This window comes from Macaca fascicularis, chromosome 3, assembly GCF_037993035.2.
Source record: "Macaca fascicularis isolate 582-1 chromosome 3, T2T-MFA8v1.1".
NCBI lineage: Eukaryota > Metazoa > Chordata > Mammalia > Primates > Cercopithecidae > Macaca > Macaca fascicularis.
In genome coordinates, this window is record NC_088377.1 from 188,425,066 (window position 1) to 188,446,363 (window position 21,298).

The 21,298-nt window shown below is 37.5% G+C and overlaps 1 protein-coding gene across 1 annotated transcript in view; it reads left to right on the top strand.

Annotated features, from left to right (window-relative positions):
• Positions 1-21,298, top strand: part of CNTNAP2 (contactin associated protein 2) — a 2,262,889-nt gene that overhangs the window by 620,933 nt on the left and 1,620,658 nt on the right. Inside the window, exon 2 of the mRNA XM_015447321.4 lies at positions 17,509-17,619. Within this exon, the coding sequence (XP_015302807.3) occupies positions 17,509-17,619 (111 nt within the window). The remainder of the gene's footprint in view (positions 1-17,508; positions 17,620-21,298) is intronic.

The window sequence follows — 21,298 nt, forward strand, 5'->3', positions numbered from 1 at the left end:
TTCAGAGGCCAGCTTCAGTAAAAATGTAGGTGTTGGGAAAATAATAGAGTCGTTTCCATGAGATTGCAGCCATCTCTTCATTATTGTGGTCATGAATATACATATCTCATTTATTTTTCACTGCTATGGCTCTATTTCTTATTTCAGAATGTAAAACCAGCAACTTTTCTCATCTCTTGGTAGCTGTATGAACATTAGCAATACAGAATTCAGTGTATTGGACCGTCTCCATTTCCTATTTATTTCTGATTACATTGTTTTCTCTAGATGCATTTTGTTTTCCCATCTGGAATTCATTCTCTGGGAGTCTCCTCTCTAAGAAAGCTTGAAAACCAAACAGTGTTTATTTTTTTTAATGACATTGCTTGCACTTTCATTCTGTAATGTCTCCATTCAGAAATCTTTAATTGTTCCCAATTCCTTTCTAGATGAGATCGCAAATTCTCTGCTTAGCTTTCAAGGATCAGCACACTTTCAATCACTTTTTCTTAACACTTCCCAAAACCCAACTGGCATATTAATCAAACTGACTTTTTGTAGCCTCTGATTAGTCTCATTTCTGTACCTTTGCTTGTTTATGTTTTCCCTTTCTTCCTGCCCACTAAAGATGTAAGATCTCCTTTTAACTGTGAAAATCTCTAGACTGTAGTGCTTCTCTTCTCTTGCACTCCTGGCTGTGTGAACATAAAACATGGAAGAGGTTATCCTAGGTGTGGTGCTCACGTGTCTGGGTGAGGCTTTCATCTCCTGAGTTCTGGTCTCTGTTTGCCTGCTGTATTAGTCATTTTCATGCTGCTGATAAAGACATACCAGAGACTGGGCAATTTGCAAGAGAGAGAGCTTTAATGGACTCACAGTTCCACGTGACTGGGGAGGATTTGCAATCATGGCGGAAAGTGAAAGGCACGGCTCACATGGTGGCAGGCAAGAGAAGAGAGCTTGTGCAGGGAAACTCCCCTTTATAAAAGCATCAGATCTTCTGATAGTTATTCATGATCAAAAGAATAACATGGGAAAGACCCACCCCCATGATTCAACTACTTTCCACAGGATCCCTCCCACAACACGTGGGAATTGTGAGAGTTAAAATTCCAAATGAGATTTGGGTGGGGACACAGCCAAATCATATCACCTGCCTACACCTGACCTCCTTTTTGATTCTTCTTTCCTGATTTGAACTTTCGGGACTTGAATCTCTCCTGTCCTTGCCTTTTTAAGACCAGAGTTAAGCTTCAACTTGCTCATTTCAAAAACCTCCTACTGACACGCACTATCAATTTGCTACTCATCACTGGGGATGATGACAAAAATGACCCAATCAATTTTCTGCCTTCAGTTCCATCTAAAATGAGTGCATAGCCACATATGTGTGTTGAGATGACTTATTTTGTTTTTGTTTTCTTTTGGATGGGTATAGTTTTTGATTTGTCATAAAATCCTCCTGAAAACAATTTTATTTAGAAATTAAACATTATCAATACTATATATCAAGGCAAGCAACTGTCTTTGGAATATAATACATCCTGGAAATCAATGCAACTTGTTTTTACCTTTAGATTACCCCCAGATGCCCAGAGCATTTCTTTACTGGTGAAATACAGAATTCTTCATTCAAGTGACCTGGGAGGAAGGGTCAGCAGTGACCTAAAAAGTATTTCTTCTTAAAATAAGGGAAAGGTGTGTGCTTAAAAACAGAGGCATCAGAAAGGGGAGGATGAACAGATTATATTTTTTAAAAAATAGTGAGGCCAGGCACAGTGTCTCACGCCTGTAATCCCAGTACTTTGGGAGGCTGAGATGGGCAGATCACCAGGTCAGAGATCAAGACCATCCTGGCCAACATGGTGAAACCCCATCACTACTAAAAATACAAAACAAATTAACTGGGTGTGGTGGCATGTGCCTGTAATCCCAGCTACTCAGGAGGCCGAGGCAGGAGAATTCCTTGAACCAGGGAGTCGGAGGTTGCAGTGAGCCGAGATCATGCCTCAGCACTCCAGCCTGGCGACATAGTGAGACTCTGTCTTAAAAAAAAAAAAAAAAAAAGGTGGGTGATAGCAAGGTCCCTCAGAAGTTATAAATGAATGGGCATTAGTGCATAGCTATCTTTCTTTTTCAGGTTACCCCTTATGGAAAAAGGTTCACAGTTACCATAACAACAATTAATAAAGCCATATTTGCTGGAAAAATCTTATTCAACAGCAAAGTATCACAGTAAGAGAAACGAACCTTAGTAATTTAATATATAGATATAAAAATAAACCTTTGGTAGTTTTGCCTGAAAGAAGGACAGTGAATATCTTAAACGTCTTAGGGAGTTTTTACAAGTGCTCTAGCCCTTGCTTTCTGTTTTCTAGTTAAGCAAACTTTATTGCTTTAACCAATGAGTTACAGAATCTATGACTGGTAATTTTAGTCAAAAACATGAATTCAATTAGATATAAAGATACAATCTTGGCATATGTTCTTAAAGGAGTCAAACCTCCTCTCTTTTAATAAAGAAGGTAAATGAGCCCAAGTCCATATTTTATGGCCATTGCTCAGTGAATGACTACACACTCTATTCAGTCACCCACATAAGAAATCAGTAATTTTTGTTATTCTTCTTCCTATTACTTCTCACATCTGGTTGAAAAACAAATTCAGTCACCTTCCAAAATATCTTTCACCAGTGTCTTCTCTTATCATTCCACTGCTACTGCCTTCATTCACCTCTGTATTACTTCTAATTTACCTTTTTTTTTTTTTTTTGAGACAGGGGTCTGGCTCTTTTGCCCAAGCTGGAATGCAGTAGCACAATCTCAACTTACTACAACCTCTGCCTCCTGGGTTCAAGCCATCCTCCCACCTTAGCCTCCCAAGTAACTGGCACTACAGGCACACACTATCATGCCTGGCTAATTTTTATATTTTTTGTAGAGATGGGGTTTCACCATGTTGCCCACGCTGGTCTCAAACTTCTGAGCTCAAGTTATCTGCCTGACTCGTCTTCCCAAAGTGCTGGGGTGACAGGTGTGAGCCACCACACCTGGAGACTTCTAATTTACATTGCTGTATAATAGTGTCCAAGTTTCTAGAACATTCCTCCAATGATGGCTCCACCACACAGATGTCAATGTTTCGTTTCTTCTAAAATGTAGGTATAACCATATCATGTAACTACCCCCAATGAAGGAGCCGTTTCAGTGGTTTCTCAAGGCCTACAGAATACAATTCATATTTATTGTGTGACATTTACTAACCTGTGAAGCCTTGAGTCAAAGTTACCTAGATTCAAACATAATAGATATCCAACACAGATTTTTTGAAAGAAAAATGAGAGCATGCCAAACAGGATCAAATGAATAAGATTGTTCAGTTTGCCCTTGGCGTTCCTTTTTGTTCATCTGTTCTGTAGATTCAATGATCATCACCCTCCATACATCCACTGTGCATTCATTCTGGGCACTCGTCACTGTCCCATATGAGAAGTAAACAGAAGCAAACAACACAACCCTTAGGTCCACCCTAATAGGGTTAATAACTCATGGTAGAGTCAGATATTAAACAAGTTAATACACAGATGAATGCAGAATTACTAATTGTCATAATTGTTTAAAAAAAAGAAAAGAAGTGTGTTCCCTGAAAAGAGAGGAAGGTAGACTAAATTTAGTATAAGCGATGGTGAACTCAGGGAAGCACTCGCCTCCTGAGATTTGATGTAGGACATGATCAGTTATCCAAGAGAAAACTGGGAGAAGAGCATTTTAGGCAGCGAGAACAAGTGTGTTTGCTTTGTTGTTGCTGCTGTTGTTGTTTTTGTTTGTTTTTGTCTCATTCCTTCTCGAAGATGCTATACATTCCCATGTTTACACTTTATCGTGATATTGACTCTGTTGCCTGGAGTGCTCTTCTCTGTCATTTTATATGTAGTGGAATTGTTCTTATCATATCATGTTTTTGGTTTTTTTTAATATTAAAACTGTCCTTACCCCTTCAGGCAGAACTTACTTTGCGTCCTCCCTTTATTCACTCCTTTCAATTGAAATTTTCCCACTGCTTATAGCGAACTGGGTAATTTATTTTTCTCTAGAAGACAAACCTTCTAGAAGGGGGATACAACTTCTTTATTCTTTCAATAGTAGGTCCTCTGTGTTATTGACATGAGGAGAAATGAATTCAGATTATTGGGAGACAAAGGGGAATATTTTTCAAGTCACCACTTCAAAGGATAGTATGTGACTCAAAATCTAAATATATTTAAGAAAGATATGGTTAAATAAATTAATGCTAGATTAACAGAAATTAAAATAAATGAATGTTGTTTTAATATAGATCCTTACATTTTTTTAAGACAAATTTATACCCAGGGGAATAAATATTCTCCAACTTATTTTCCTTGTTCATTGGAGACAAAAAGTTGATTTGGATTAGTTAGAATCAAAACCTGTTGTGACAGCCCTTATATAGAAATTTTAATAGAATCATGTCTGGATAGAAAATAACATGGTTTACATTAAACTTCCACTTTCAATCCAATAAGCTTGGCAAAATATCACATTTTCTCTTGTTGGAGGCTTCCATTCTTTGAATGTTTCTAAAGCCCAACTCCTAGAATCCCTGGCTGGGCATGGTGGCTTATGCCTGTAATCCAAGCACTTTGGGAGGTCAAGGTGGGAGGATCACGAGGTCAAGAATTCAAGATCAGCCTGGACAACATGGTGAAACCCTGTCTCTACTAAGAATACAAAAATTAGCTGCACGTGGTGGTGCATGCCTGTAATCCCAGCTACTTGGGAGGCTGAGGCAGGAGAATCGCTTGAACCCAGGAAGCAGAGGTTGCAGTGAGCCAAGATCACACCACTGCACTCCAGCCTGGGTGACAGAACAAGTCTCCATTTAGGGAAAACAAAAAACAAACAAAAAAAGAATCCCTGTAGTAGTCTATTCTCACACTGCTATTAGAGACATACCTGTGCCTGGGTAACTCATAAAGCAAAAAGATTTAATGGACTCACAATGCCACATGGCTGGGGAGGCCTCATGATCATGGTAGAAGGTGGAGGAGGAGCAAAGTCATGTCTTACATGGTGGCAGGCAAGGGAGTGTGTGCAGGGAAACTCCCCTTTATAAAACCTGCGGGTTTCATGACACTTATTCACTATCATGAGAACAGCACAGGAAAGACCTGACTACATGATTAATTACCTCCAACTGGGTCCCTCACACGACATGTGGGAATTATGGGAGCTACAGTTCAGATGTGATTTGAGTAGGGACACAGCTAAACCATGTCAATCGCCTACAAAGCCCAGCAAAGCTGGCTTCCATTGTAGTCTTCTGCAGTCTCTCTGGCCACTTTCCTTCCTGTTTACCTCATGCTTCTGCTCCATCCTCACTGGCCTCCTAAGACCCTTGAACATACCCACCTTGTTCCTGCTCCTGAGCCCTTTGACTTGGGTTTGTTGTGCTAGAATCCGTGCTCCACAGATATCAGATAACCCTATGGCTTTTTTTCTCTTTTCCATTAAGTTCTGCTAAAAATGATACCTTATCAATAAGGCCTTCTAAAACCTCTAATTTCAAGGATATTTTTCCATTCACTAATCATCTTCCTGTCATGCCCTATTTTCCCTATAACACCATCTGAAATACTGTGTATTTTTTTATTATTTACTATAATATAAAACTGTAGGTTGTTTACTGTTGTCCCCCAACTGTAGGCACTCTATAAATCATCATTGAAGGAAATGCATATTATCTTTGCACTCAGCATCACTGGGTAGTTAATACTATTTATTTTTCAAATGTTATAAAATCAGTATATGTTAATTGAAGTTTTTCCAAGCTGTAGAAAATAGAAGAAAATGAAAGTCAACAATTATCTAGCAATCAGTACGGTACCATGATTGACATTTTGTTTTACATATTATTTTAGTCATTTCTTTACCTATATCTATTTCATAAAATGAAGATCATATTATAAATACTATTTTATAGACTACTTTTTTAGTCTACCATGCCATAAACATTAATCAATTGAATAAGGATTTTTCTACAGCTTCACCCTTACTGGTTCTAGAGTGCTCCATTATTCACTCTGTACGTCTTGAATGCATGGCCTAATCTGAAGTTACTTAAGCCAAGTACACTGGGAAGATGCTTACCTAGAGCACTTAGTTATTTAAAGCTAAGTGGGTTAAGTAGTCTAGGAAATAGACTTGGTTGTCAATAAGTACATTGCTTATTGTTAAATACTAACTTTCAGTTAACCAGTTAATGAAACCCAAACTAGATAATTGCAACATTTACCAGTGGACCAATAAAGTACAATTCAAATGAGCCCTGTCCTTAGGAAGATTGTCAATCAAAGCTTTAAGAGTACTCAAGTTCATTTAGTCATATTGCAGTTGATCTTGATGATCTTCAGATTATTGGTTTATTAAAAGTTCTAGGTAGCTTGACCTTCTTATAAGACTGTAGAATTTGAGTTAAAAAAAGAAAAGTCTACTGTCAACACTGCGTTAGAGATGAAAACCTCTGCCTAGCTCCTGGGTGGTGATTCAAGTTTTGAATACTGTTTCCTTTTGTTGCATGAAGTTATGAAATTAAAACTTGAATTTGTTTTCCAGATTACACCAAGGGTAAAAATTGTTTTATATTATTTTGTATTGTAGAGGTTTTTTTTTCTTTTAAATTAGAAGATCAACTTCGAGGAGACAAAAGCTTAATTAAAAAAAAGAAGCCTCACAAATCTATTTCATTTCCAGTATATTACAGTTCAGTAGATAATTTGAAACTGATTCATCTGTTATACCATCTGTCGGAAATATGCTGCAGCTGTTAAATGTCCAGCAAAATTTGAACTACGTCTCGAAGTAATTTGCCCTTGGTACATGCAGACCAGACAATTTTTTATTTGATTTACAACCAAGATTCCTCCAAACATGACTGATTTTCTAGCTATACTACTTTAATTTCATTATTATTTTTAAACATAGCTATTAGACAAACCAAAAAGGAAAATGAAAGAAACCTGAACTAATTTTTAAGATTAAAAATATTGAATTTATTCATTGCCATAAGCTATTAAAATTGCATTGGTTGTGTTCAATATTTTTCAAAATATATGAAGAGTTCCTACTGTGTGCTCTACATTCTGCATATTGGGAAAGAAAAGAAGTTCTCTTCCTCAAGAGAGGATCATCGGCAGAGAAATCAACATATAAACCAATATTGATCATAATAGACTTTCAGTGATACAGAATGAAAATATTAGGAACACCAAAGTCTTATGTTCTTTTTAGGACTAAAAATAGATGTAAAAGAGCTAACTCACAATAGTCAATAGCTTCAAGTCTCAAAAAACTCATTTGCTGGAGCCAAGATATTTAAAAAGTTCTAGAGTCATGTACTGTACTGATGAGTTAGACAAACCCTCTATATAATTCAGGGGTTCCAAATTGCAAGTCATTTTAAGTTGTTGAAGATCAGAGGTGATATTTCTTATGTGGGATATAGTGAAGTAGATCTATGTGTCAGATCATGGGATGAAGCCATTTCTCTTTTGCAATGCAGATTTTAAAATGGAAAATACAAAAATATATCTTGGAAGCTAAACAGATGAAGTGAACACATCTCAGTAGTCAAAACTAGGAACCACTTTGCCTTGCTTGATTTTGGATGGATTTATTTCTTATCATTGTCAGTAATTCATTGATTCAACAGCTCTCTGTAAGGTTGTGCTGCATGACAGATTTTGAGGCTCTGGGAATACAGAGTGGACAAGTCAGGCACCTGCCTTCCTTTCATGGTATTTACAGCCCAATCAACAAGAAAAGTGATAAATTAAAAACAAACTAGATAATTTCAGATTGTGGTGGATACTGTGAAACAAAACAAGACAGTGTGATAGAATAGCAAGCAGTGTCTCAGGAGAATGAAAACAGGAATTGAGTTGGTTAATTTAGATGCACTGGTCAGAAAAAGTGAAGGTGGTATTTGAGTCAGAATCAGAGCGGAAAGGAACCAGCTCTTTGAGACCTGGTACAGAGAATTTTAGCTGGAAAGCAGAGAGGATGGAAAGGTCTTTGTGCAAGGGTGTGATTGGTGTGTCTGAAAAAGAGAGAGGAGAGTGAATCTAGAGCTTAGTGACCCAGAGAAGGAGTGAAATAAAATAGCGCCAGAGATATCTTCAGGGCCAGACCATCTCAGACCCAGTGGAGCTTGGATTTTATACTAAATAAGAGGGGAAGCCATCAGGAAATCTTCAGGGCATGGCAAAATCTAATGCCCAGTTTTAAAAAATCCATCTGACAACTGTGAAGAAAATGGATTGTAAGGAGATAAAGATTGAAGCAGGAAATAAGTGCCCAATAAATATTTATTGAATGAATAAATGAAATAAAGTTGATGTATTTTGCTGAGGCTATTCAATGTAGGCATATCCATTAAATGGCTGATTATAAATGGGTTTCTCTGAGAACATCTACTTAAAACTGTGAAAACCTCTTTCTTTCAGTTAAAAGATGTGGGTCTGATTTGGCACAGAAAATACTGAAATTGCTGCAATATTATTATACAGGGTAACATTTCACGTAAATTCTTGGAATCAAAATGAGAAGTGGTGAGAACAATTTGACAACGTCAATATTATTAGATCTGCATAGCCCAATGCAACGTGTACGATTTTACATGAAGTCACTATAGAAGCCATTTGTCCCAGAAAACTAGACTTCAAAAGTACAGGCCTTATAATCTGGTACAGGTTGTCTTTTGTCCTGACTTGAATATCCTTTAGCTGTGAGATCTGAAGCCTCCTTATCTATAAAATGGTAATACTACCCATCTCAGTGGGTTACTGTGATAACTCAATGAGATGACCCACTGAAAATATTTCCCTGTCTATCACATAAGTATTCAATAAATGATTGCTATTACTATCAATTGATTTGTTGATTGTGGTTTAATGATCTCTGCCATCTGTATATTCATCATGGTCCAGATTGGAAGGTTTGAGATGGGAGGTGGGAAGGCTGCCTCATTCATGCTCATCACTATAATGCCTATGGCAGCACGTTAGGTTTTGTCTCATTAAATGGAAAATGAAATAAAAGAGTAAATGGGGTCACCTCTATCTAGTAGGAAACAAGAGAGATATAGTAAAAAGAAAAAAGGAAGGCAGATGAATTTATTTTATTCACTTAGGAATTTGCGCTGTGTGTCAGATAAAGTATGTCCAATCAGTTGATTTCATTCCAATTCCATTATCTTCAGCTTTTTCCCAAATTAGCATTTGATGACAAACTAATTGTACTTCTCTTCATGGTCCTTCCCTTTGATAAGTTCTTTTGTGAACTTATTTATAGACTCTATGAGAAAATAATTAATTCTCAATGCGATTATATGACCTGTTTTAGCAATGATCTAGCACTCTCGTATTTTCTGTGCAAAGTTAATTACCTCTGCCACACATAGCCTAATGTAAATAATAAAAGGTCTCTAATGTAAAATGAAATATATAAAATGAAGACATATTTGTATGGGAATTTCTTTCTTTCTTTTTTTTTTTTTTGAGGCGGAGTCTCGCTCTGTCGCCCAGCTGGAGTGCAGTGGCGCGATCTCTGCTCACTGCAAGCTCCGCTGCCTCCCGGGTTCACGCCATTCTCCTGCCTCAGCCTCCCGCATAGCTGGGACTACAGGCACCCGCCACCACGCCTGGCATTTTTTTGTATTTTTAGTAGAGATGGGGTTTCACCGTGTTAGCCAGGATGGTCTCGATCTCCTGACCTCGTGATCCGCCCGCCTCGGCCTTCCAAAGTGCTGGGATTACAGGCGTGAGCCACCGTGCCCGGCCGGGAATTTCTATGATAGATCAGTAAGTGAAAAGGTATGTAAAAGGCCATATTGTAAATGTTTTTTGTTTGTTTGTGTGCCTATCTAAATATCTGTTATGTTAAATGTTGCATCTGTGTATATGTACTATGAAGACTAGTAGTAGCGATGACTTCTATGGATTATTAGGTTCTGTCTTTAACTGTATTGTATGAAATTCTACAGGAGCAAGAGAAAGATGTCTTATTTTCCATAGCAAAGAGTAGTCCAGGGAAGCTGGAGCAAGAGATACACAAAAGCAATGTATGAACCATAAAAATGGGAGGAAAATATGGTATAAGTGAAGATATATAAGATGGATTGAGGCCGGGCGCGGTGGCTCACGCCTGTAATCCCAGCACTTTGGAAGGCCGAGGCGGGTGGATCACGAGGTCAGGAGATCGAGACCATTCTGGCTAACACGGTGAAACCCCGTCTCTACTAAAAAATACAAAAATTAGCCAGGCGCGGTGGCAGGCACCTGTAGTCCCAGATACATGGGAGGCTGAGGCGGGAGAATGGCGTGAACCCCTCCAGCCTGGGCAACAGAGCGAGACTCTGTCTCAAAAAAAAAAAAAAAAAAAAAAAAAAAGATAGATTGAGTAGCAGTCAATGGGTTTTTTGCCCTAAGAAGGAGCATACATTTTTATAGCATATTTCTATAACTCTGAATGTTTAACCATTGATTTGATATTGTTATGATTTAAAAATCGAGAACAACAGGGTCAAAACAGGAAGAGGACTTTTGAAATAATGGAAAAACTAAGGAAACTTTGGGTAAGATAGGATTAAACAAGTTGCCCAAATTTATGTTGCTAGGAATAAACTCTAAATATTTTGACTCTAAGGAGCATACTGCTACCTCTGAAAGTCACACCTTTCACCAAAAAATCGTAATTATACCACGTTAAGTTAAAAAATTTTGACCCTCAACTATGTCCAAATATTTATTATAAATATTGGAAGAGAATATCATATTCTGTTTCTTGTACTTCCTACACGTTATTAAAGAAAAATGTGTTATGTGACAATTAGAAAATGTAAAATATAAATTAAATTTAGACAAAATTTGGCTTGCAGGCATCAGGAGTAATTTAAGAAGCTCTGGCCAAACCTCCCAACAAATGTGCGTTCTGCTTCCCATTCTGCCTTGTTCCTTATGACTAAAACTATCTTGAATTACAAGCTGAATGACAAGCTCTTCCCTGGCTTCCCAGGTAGCACAGCGGTTCCTCAAGAGATCTTTTGTCTTCCCCCTGATGTCCATTTCGGAGTCTGGCGTCCCATCTCAGTGCTCCAGGACTGCACCTTGCCTTCTGCTCCTGAGTGTCCCAATGCTGTCTGCCCTCCCAAATTTCTGACCGTCATTAGTTACTGCATTAACTAGTGACCTTGAAATGGACATCATGGGGAAGATACAAGATCTCTTGGAGGAACCGCTGTGCTGCTGATGATGGAAAGGAATAGTCATAACATGTGATGCAGGGTAAATGTGCAGGTAGAGGTAGAGTAGCTCCAACTTCAAAAGGTAGAAGTTGAATGTATATTTAAGACCACAGAGTGATGTGTTCAACTCAGAATGTGCCTTTTGCCATGGATTTTTTCCTAACGTAAAAATCAGGATGTTATTGCTAGAATTTCTGTTCGGCTAGTACTGTCTTGTTCTTGAGTCATTTGTTGTTTTCAGTTGTTTTCCTCCATTAGACTTATGTTACCAAATGGGTCATATAAAACATCTACTTGAAGTGTTATAGCTTAAACATATATTGTTTTGTGAAAAATTTTCAGACAGTATATTTCAGCAAAGATGCATTTGAAAACCATACTCTCGTGTCAATTACATATATTCTGAAATCCTTTAATCTTGTAAACTCCTGCCAGTATCCCTTGCCAATAGCCAAACCTCTCAACTGTATCTTTTAGGTAAAGGGCAACAGCTATTTCATGTCTATTTGCCAATAATTTCCTCTGCTCCAGCTTGAGTTAGTACAGAATTCTTATAGCTAGTCTGCCTTCATGATTGACTGAAATTGTGTGAAAATAAAACTCAAGGCCCATCTGCTCTTCTAGTTTTCATCCAAGATTCCCTGGAAGGGAAGTGCACTGGAGACCAAATATTTGCCATCGCTGTGTATGGCTGTAGTTTTGGAAGACATCCCAGTGTGGGAAAACACGATACCGGATTATTTCAAATGTTAGTTCTCTTTTTCTCTCTCTCCTTCCCTCTTTTACTATTATATAAAAATTCTAACTTTCTCCAGGGATTTGCCTGATTGCCTAGTATTTAATGTCTGCAGGAGATTGAGATACATGTTTTAGCACAACAATAAGCAGACTTTTTAGAATGGATAATGAGTAATAACCATTATTACAGTTGAAAATAAAAATGGATAGTATGTTGTAATAGTCAGTATGGCAATATGTGCTTGCGTGGAATGCCGCTACAACCATCTCTGGGAAATTTCAACTTCATTGTGGCCTCTTTCATGTTGCTTGAGGTGTTCCCTTTTTCTAAAATTTCCTTAACCCTCTTTCCACCTACCTGTAATCTCTAATTTCTTCAGATTCTATTTGTTATTTATATGGTATCTGACACTCTAAGTAATCATTAATCATTCTGATTCCTAAGTTCCTTCAATATTTGTTATACTAGATAAGAGGTGGGGAAACTTACTCTGTAAAAGCTCAGATAGTAAATAGTTTAGTTTTGTGGGCCATATGATATCGATTGCAATATTCTACTGCTGTGTGAAAGTCATCCGAGACAATACATAAATGCATGATGTGTAACTGTGCTCCAATAAAACTTTACTTACAAAAGCAATCTGTGGGCTGGATTGGGCCTGCAGGCCATAGTTTGCTAACTCTTGATGGTTGACACTATTTTGGAGTTTTCAGAGCTTGAGAGAAACTTAGTTAAATTTCCTCATGTTACTTATGTGTCACCTGTAGGAAAGGGGTGCATTGACATATTCAAGGTCACACGTTTATGATGGAGCTAATGAGCAACTCAACTAACTAATTATGAGGTCTAATGAGCAACTTAACTAACAACAACCCTACATTTCTAGTTTATTTGTGACTTTTAGTATTTCATTTTCTTCTAGTTAGCATTGAATTTTAAACCATTTTGTATTACTCTATCGTTACTTCATGTTTAATTACTTTTTGTAGATTCATTTATTACTGCCACTTATGGAGGAATAGACCATATATTTGTATGTGTATGTGTGCATATATACAAATGGAATATAGCAAAGTCGAATTTTATATATATCTGTACACACACACACACATATAATCTGTCTGAAGTAGTAAAAACAGCAAAATGCAATGTAAGATCTCAATAAATATTCGTGATTAATGTCCTCCAGGAGAAAATACAGTAATTGTTGCATTTTTTAGCTTAGTAATATGATTATAGATTATGTTTTAATTTGGAAGAACGTGAGATTGCTAGTGCTTTACATTCTGATAATAATTTTGCAGTCACGTTTTTTAAAAAATGCTTATTTGCCCTGGTCTTCACTAATCTCAATTTAATTCTAATTGTTATTCTGAATAATTACATAATTTTTTCAAATCATTACTTAATTTTTAAATTTTTAAAAAAGGATTTTTATTTGATTTTTTAAATTAGCAAAAAATGTAAAATTTGATACTCAGATGATCAATTTGTTACAGAAGTCAATTTGTTTAATGTAATAACTCTAAACTATATTATGGTTTTATAAATGCTACATTTAAATTCCAAATTTAAATTAGCTATTGGATCATTTAACCAGTTATGGACTTAGTTTAATTACATTCAATGCAACCATATCTAGGCATTGGATATTCAGTTTTAGAAAATGTGTTATGCATTATTATCAAGTGTGAGCTAGCCTGACTGAGCAGGTATGGACTAGAAAAAGGTTTTCCTAGCATGGTCCTGATGATTTCTAACGTAGCTTTCTTCCTCATTTTCTTCATATTTCTACTCAAATACTACCTGATCATGTTGTCAAGGCTTGCCTTGAGAAGTCAGCATAAAATAGCAATTCTCTTCCTCTCCACCTCACCCCCACTCCCTGCCCACTGTTTTATATTTAATGTTCCTTGTTAGTATTAATTACTAAAACATACTATAAATTTACATTTTTTTTTGTTGTTGGGATGTTTCTTCCCACTAAAACATAAGCTCTACAAGGGCAGGGCATTGTTAATTTCAACTTCAGCTGACTTCAGTGCTTGGCACAACATAGACACCTGATGCATATTTAAATGAATGAAATGAACATGAGTGAATGTTAGCACATTTCTAATATAATGAGAATATTAGAAAGAATGTTTACTCCAATTAGAGGCAACACTTATCTCAAAAATTATAAAAAGGTGTAAATCAAATGTATCAGAAAGTAGGAAAATCAAGGATGTATATTTGTGCTCACTTATAGCTAAACAAAGTAGTTGTTTTCGATTAATATGAAACCCATCAGTTTAGATGATAGCTTTGTGAATTGATACTTTTAAAACAAATTTTATGTTCTTTACATCCCTTTACATTTAACTTTCTGGGGAACTTATTTATACACACATGTCATATTTCCCAGAGGCACTTGCAGTATAACTAAGAAAAATAAGAAATTTAAAAAATATATGAAGATGGATTTGTTCATTTTAATTTCCAATTTGTATACAATTGAGTGGTGAGATAATAAATAATAATTCATTTCTCCAGTATCATTGGGGACTTCACTTAAGTGAATTTACAAGAAAATTAGTTTATTCTTTCTGTTGCTAAGTTATTTTTGCTTATAAATTTCTGAGAGAGAAACCATTTTTGAATATATAGAGAAAAATTTTCTGTCTTATTAAACAGAGTTCTGAGCATAAACATTTGTTGGGAATTTAAGACCACCACTCTAAAAATTAAGTGTTGTAGCATGTTATAATATGAGATCTTGCTTCCAGACACTTTGAGGTTCATTGGGTTTAGTACATTCATTCATTTATCCTACAAATGTTTTTAGAGTACGTGCCAAGTACCATTGTTCAGATCACTGGAGAGTAAGCATTAGGCCAACTATCTAAAACTTCATTTCAGATAGAGCTTTCTGTCTAGTGGGAGAGAAAGGCAACAAAAAATTAAATGAATAACAACATAACATGTCAGGTGGTGCTAAGGGTTATGTCAAAAAATAAAGCAGGGTGTGGATACAGAGACTGATGGCAACAAAATGCTGGGTGAACTAGCAAAGCCTGTCTGCAGTGGCAAAGGTGACATTGAGCAGAGACCTGTGACAAGAGAGGATACTTGGACTAGTAATTGCAAAGGCTTACAGCAGGGGCAGGCTTGTTTTTAAAGGAAAAGGAGGGGCCAGGCGTGGTGGCTCACACCTCTAATCCCAGCACTTTGGGAGGACAAGGCGGGCAGATCGCGAGGTCAGGAGATCGAGACCAACTTGGCTAACATGGTGAAACCCCGTCTCTACTGAAAATACAAAAAAAATCAGCTGTACGTGGTGGCACGTGCCTATAATTCCAGCTACTCAGGAGGCTGAAGCAGGCGAATCGCTTGAACCTGGGAGGCAGAGGTTGCAGTGAGCCGAGCTCGCACCACTGCACTCCAGCCTGGGTGACAGAGCGACACTGTCTCAAAGAAAGAAGAAGAAGAGGAAAGGGGCCATGGTGGCTAGACAGGAATAGACAAGGACCTATGGAAAGAGATGAGAATAGTGCTGTGGCCATCATAGGCCACTGGGTGGCAGGATGGCAGGGGTTGGTTGTGGGGGGGGTGGGTGGGGGACTTTGAACGCTATGCCAAGTTGAGAGCAGGAGGCAGAGAACAATTTGAATACAGCAGCCACATGTTCACTTACAGTTTAAAAAGTGTTTCTTCAGCTGCTGCAGACAGAACTATAGCAGAGTGAGAGGGGAAGCAGGAAGACCACACAGTCTTTTGTAACAGAGAGCTCTGGAAGCTGTGTGTGCACGATCTGTAGCTATGGAGTTGAAGTGAGGCAGTAGGACTTGGAACATCCCAGTATCAGAAGACATAGCCCTCCATGCCATCTCCCAGAGAGGGAGGGTAGACTCAGAACAGTCCTGGCCACGTTAACATTAGAAACACTTAGGCATTGGCAAAATGAGAAAGATCCATCAAAGGAATCAGAGAGCAAGCAGCTAATGAGAAAAAAGAGAAAAAAAAATGTTAATGACATTATAAAAGCCAAGTGCAGAAAGTGTTACAAATAGAATTGAGGTATCGCCCGTTTCCAGTGCAGTTGATTGGTTGAGTATGATGGGAACTGATTAATTTTTCTGTCAGTAATAATTTTCAAGTTGGTGATTATTCTGTCTTTACTTGGTGATGTCTCGTTCATTCTTTGTTTCTTTCTCTTTCTTTCTCTTTCGCTCGCTCTCTCTTTCTTCCTTCCTTCCTTCCTTCCTTCCTTCCTTCCTTCCTTCCTTCCTTCCTTTCTTTCTTCCTTTCCTCTTTCCTTTCCTTCTTTCCTTTCCTTCTTTCCTTTCCTTCCTTCCTTCCTTTCTTCCTTTCTTTTTTCCTTTCCTTTTTCCTTTCTTTCTCCCCTCCCCTCCCCTCCCCTCCCCTCCCCTCCCCTCCCCTCCCCTCCCCTCCCCTCCCCTCCCCTCCCCTCCCCTCCCCTCCCCTCCCCTCCCCTCCCCTCCCCTCCCCTCCCCTCCCTTCCCTTCCCTTCCCTTCCCTTCCCTTCCCTTCCCTTCCCTTCCCTTCCCTTCCCTTCCCTTCCCTTCCCTTCCCTTCCCTTCCCTTCCCTCTTTCTTTCTATCTCTCCCTTCTTATGGTGTTTCTCTCTTGTTGCCCAGGCTGGAGTATAGTGGCATAATCTTGGCTGACCGCAACCTCTGCCTCCCAGGTTCAAGCAATTCTCCTGCCTCAGTCTCCCGAGTAGCTGAGATTACAGGGACGCACCACCACGCCCAGTTAATTTAGCATTTTTAGTAGAGATGGGGTTTTCCATGTTGGTCAGGTTGGTCTTAAACTCCCAACCTCAGGTGATCCACCCGCCTCAGCCTCCCAAAGTGCTGGGATCACAGGCGTGAGTCGCCGCTCCCAGCCTATTTTTTCTATTCTAGTAGGAACACGTAACATGAGATCTGCCTTGATAAGTGTGCATGATTATCTAGAGGTACAATATTGCACACCAGATCTCCAGAACTTAGTCATCTCACGTAACTGAAATTTTATACGTGTTGGTTAGCAACTCCCCATTTCTTGGTCTTTTGACTTTGGTAGGAGTCCTCTTTGTCTTTCCACCTCCAACCTTAGTGATTCCAGTGCTCTGTCCCTACAATGTATAAATACCTGAAGATTTCCAGGTGATGCCCGATACCAAAGCTTATTACAGGAACAAGCTCAATTTTACTCATGATTCTCAGATAGCATGGCTGAGGTGAAGCCCTTCAGAGTAATGCACTTTGCTATGGCTTTCTGTTTGAATATCAGGGTTATATAAACTGCTCCTGTGTTATATTATATTTTGGATAACAGAAGTGCCTCAATTCCTTTGCTAAATATTGTTTCAAAGACTTATAAAAGACATACCAGATTCAATGATTATTTTAACTAACACATACCAATAATTATTTAGAAATTGTTATTGAGTGTCTCTCTCCCTCTCTGTCTTTTGTTTTCAGAAAAATGTGATGAGCCGCTCGTCTCTGGACTCCCCCATGTGGCTTTCAGCAGCTCCTCCTCCATGACTGGTAGCTATTCTCCCGGCTATGCCAAGATAAACAAGCGAGGAGGTAAGCCAAATTTTGATACATTTATCAATAAACATGTTAAATAAGAACATGTTATATTTACAGCCATATATATATATAATATATATATAAACTCACACAACAGATGTTGGCAGATACCAGAAATCATTCTTGCCACTTCTATTAAAAGATCCATAGAAACCATTAACCTCTCATGTAATCTCCATTGGGGAATAACATAGGAAAACTTAGGCTGGAAGTGAGAGATACTAAGTCAAAATGGAAGACATTTTGAAGTTGTCTGGGATAATAAAGTCAAAATGGCATAAACATTTAGAGTTAAAATTCCTATTAATCAGAGAATCATTTAGAAAGATGTAAAAAGGAATCGACTCCCACAATATGTACAGTGTATTAAAAAGAGCACTTTGTATTGACTGTGTATTAATGTAAAAACTTAGTTCCTATTGAGAATGCAAATGATCCTTATAATCTTTCCTCCAGGGCCCAGAAGGTACCTCTATTATAAAATCTGTGTGAAGAATAGTTAGATATATGCAACTACAACGTCAGTTCTTGATCTTAAATCATGGTATTTGTTAGTAACTGGAAGTTTCCAATTTTCTAGCAATTCACTGAGAGTAAAAGAACATGATTAAGGACAGAGGCAAAACACTTTTGCTTCAAAGGAACACTGGTACAAATACCAGCAAATGGCAACTTAAAAAGGAAAGAAACAATATTGTCTTAGATAAATATGAATCAACAAACAAAGACCATGATGTTTAATTCTGTAAAACAGGAATGATGATTGACACGGGCTTCAGTGGAGAGGGATTAAAATTAGAGATAATCTGTTAAAAGGTACAAAGTTTTAGTTAGACAAGATGGATAAGTTTTGGATATCTATTGTGTAGCATGGTGACTGTAGTTAATAATATGTTGCATGCTTGAAAATCGCTAAGATAACGGCTCTTAAGTGGTCTCACCATTTACAAAAAATAACTGTTGTGATGGATGTGTTAATTATCTTGAATTAATTATTTCACAATACATGTATCAAAACACCATGTTGCATACTATAAATATATACATTTTTTGTGATTGCACCTTAATAAAGCTAAAGGAAACTAAGAACTGTGAAATCATAAAACAATCTAGAATCAACCAATTCTAGAAATAAAAAAAAATAAAAGGGAATGAATATAGGAGGAAGCAAGGAAGGGAATAAAGGAGAGAAGGGGAAAGGGAGGGAGGGAGGAAGGAAGGAAGGAAGGAAGGAAGGAAGGAAGGAAGGAAGGAAGGAAGGAAGGAAGGAAGGAAGGAAGGAAAAATGAAAAAAGAGAACAGGAGGAAACCCAAAAGAAAAACAAGAAGAGGAAAAAATAAAGGAGGAAGAAAAAATATTGCATCAGAAAAGAAAGGTTTATCAGATTTACAAAGACCAAAAAAGAGAAGAAAATAGATAAGAAAAAACTAGCCTAGTGTACACAGAATAATATATGAGGTATTCACAGAAGTATGAAGACGTCTCAGTTAGAAAAAGACTTGGTGAAAAAGTGATATACAAGCAAAGGTAGAGGAACATGACAAAAATGCAGCTTTTGTGTAACATTAGTATATATTAGCTCATTTTTATAACCTGATATTCATCAGGCTATGGACATGAGAGACTTGTTGAGTTACTATACGTTATCAAAAATTCTGCATAATGATGTTGAAGTAATATAAATTTTATTTCTCTCTCATAAAAGTCATTGGAAACAACTATTAAAAAATGAATATAGACAGAAAAACATGAAACAAGGAACTGGCCATACCCAAAAGGTATGCAGACCTTCCCAGTACTAGGAAATCTAGGACGAAATATGAAAAAGATATACCATATAATTCTGGTCCCAAGAGAATGTACTGTTCCCTAAAAGAAGTGCCATAATACCAAGAGACATAAAGCACCTGTGAGGAATGGAAGCAGAGTCAGAAAATGTTGCTTTCAAAAGCTTTGAGTGAAAGTATGACTGAAGAAGATGATTTGCTCAGTAAATTTGGGCAAGTCAGGTTCTATCATGCAAACAGCACTTCAGGAATACAAATGAGACAATCTAGTCACCAATGAGAAAATGGGAAGTGCACAATAAAGAAATTGTGGCCACATGACTGATGTTGAGCAGGGAACCCATTTCCATATACGACCTCAACTAAACAATGCAGGTGCTATAGTTGTAGGAGAGAGTATAGATGTTATAGGCACAGAAATTTAAAAGTGTCAATTATGGGAATTAGAGAGATGTGGGTATTTTTTCTTTCTAACCTTTCAGAGCAGCAGGCTACCAGATGCTGAAACTTCAGGTATAAATTTATTTTGCCTTTGATTTTTTTATGGGAATTAATGTCTTTTACTATATATATATAGTGTGTATATATATAGGTTTTACTATATATAGTATATATATATATAGGTTTTTTGTTCTCATTTAATTCTAGAAAAGTTAAGTTATTTTATCTTTGCTTTAACATAATACAAGATACCACATTACATCATTTAGAGCTAGTTGTGTATTTATCTACTCATATAGAGACAGTCAGATATCTGATATTAAGCTTCCAAAATGTTGATATATTTTTTAACTTGGATACTGGGATTTGAGGAGTTTCTTTACTTTCCTTATAGTAGTTTTGTCTGTAGTTTGTAGAATATATATTTATATCTGATAGCTAGGTAGGCAGGTAGGTAGGTAGAGAGAAATAGAATGCATTTCCAGAAAGACAGATGTTTCAAAAGCAAAAAACTACAAAACAAAATTTACAGTTTCTTAACTGTGTGACCTGAAGTTCATCTCTTTTGGACTATTGATATACTGGATGGTCATACATTAGGGTGAAAGTCTTATGTTGGGAAAGAGAGTGTTGTCTGTCCTATAGATACAGGTTTACACTTTGCTGTAGCCCATTTTATCAACATTTGTTACGTGGGGAGGTGCAGCCATGTACTTTTTGACTCCTAAAGACTGCTTTGCTTATCAGCATTATGCTGTCCGTAAGGACAGATAACTCGCCCTCCCCAGCCCTCTCATTTTTGCTCCTTAATTTTTACAGATGGTGAGGTAACTAAGCTATATCTTCACCCTTTGTGCTGCTCTGCCTCTGCAGGTACAGACGAGACACATACGTGTAGGGCTTAACCCTTGTTGGCCACGTGAGTGTGGGGCAAGGGAACTAGCATGAGAAAGGAAGGTTATAGCCTCTCCAAGGAAAAACAAAAAGAAAGTCATATATAGTTGTTATAATACAAAACATTTTTTTTTTTTGAGGGTCTCGCTCTGTTGCCTGGGCTGGAGTGCAGTGGCATGATCTCAGCTCACTACAAGCTCCACCTCCTGGGTTCCAGTGATTCTCCTGCCTCAGCCACCCAAGTAGCTGGGATTACAGGAGAGTGCCCACCATGCCCAGCTGATTTTTGTATTTTTAATAGAGAAGGGGTTTTGCCACGTTGGCCAGGTTGGACAACAAAATATTTTATTCCACTCTAAAATTTATATGCAAATGTCCTTGGGAGAAGAGACATGTAGGGTAAAATTCATGATAACATATACATGGCTAATAGTCTGCATTAAGAGAAAAGAGATTTTTTTCTTTAAATATAGCATGATGTTATATATCTGGAAGATATAAAGAAGACAGATAATTCCAAGCAGAAAAAAAAAATATGAGCATTACAGAA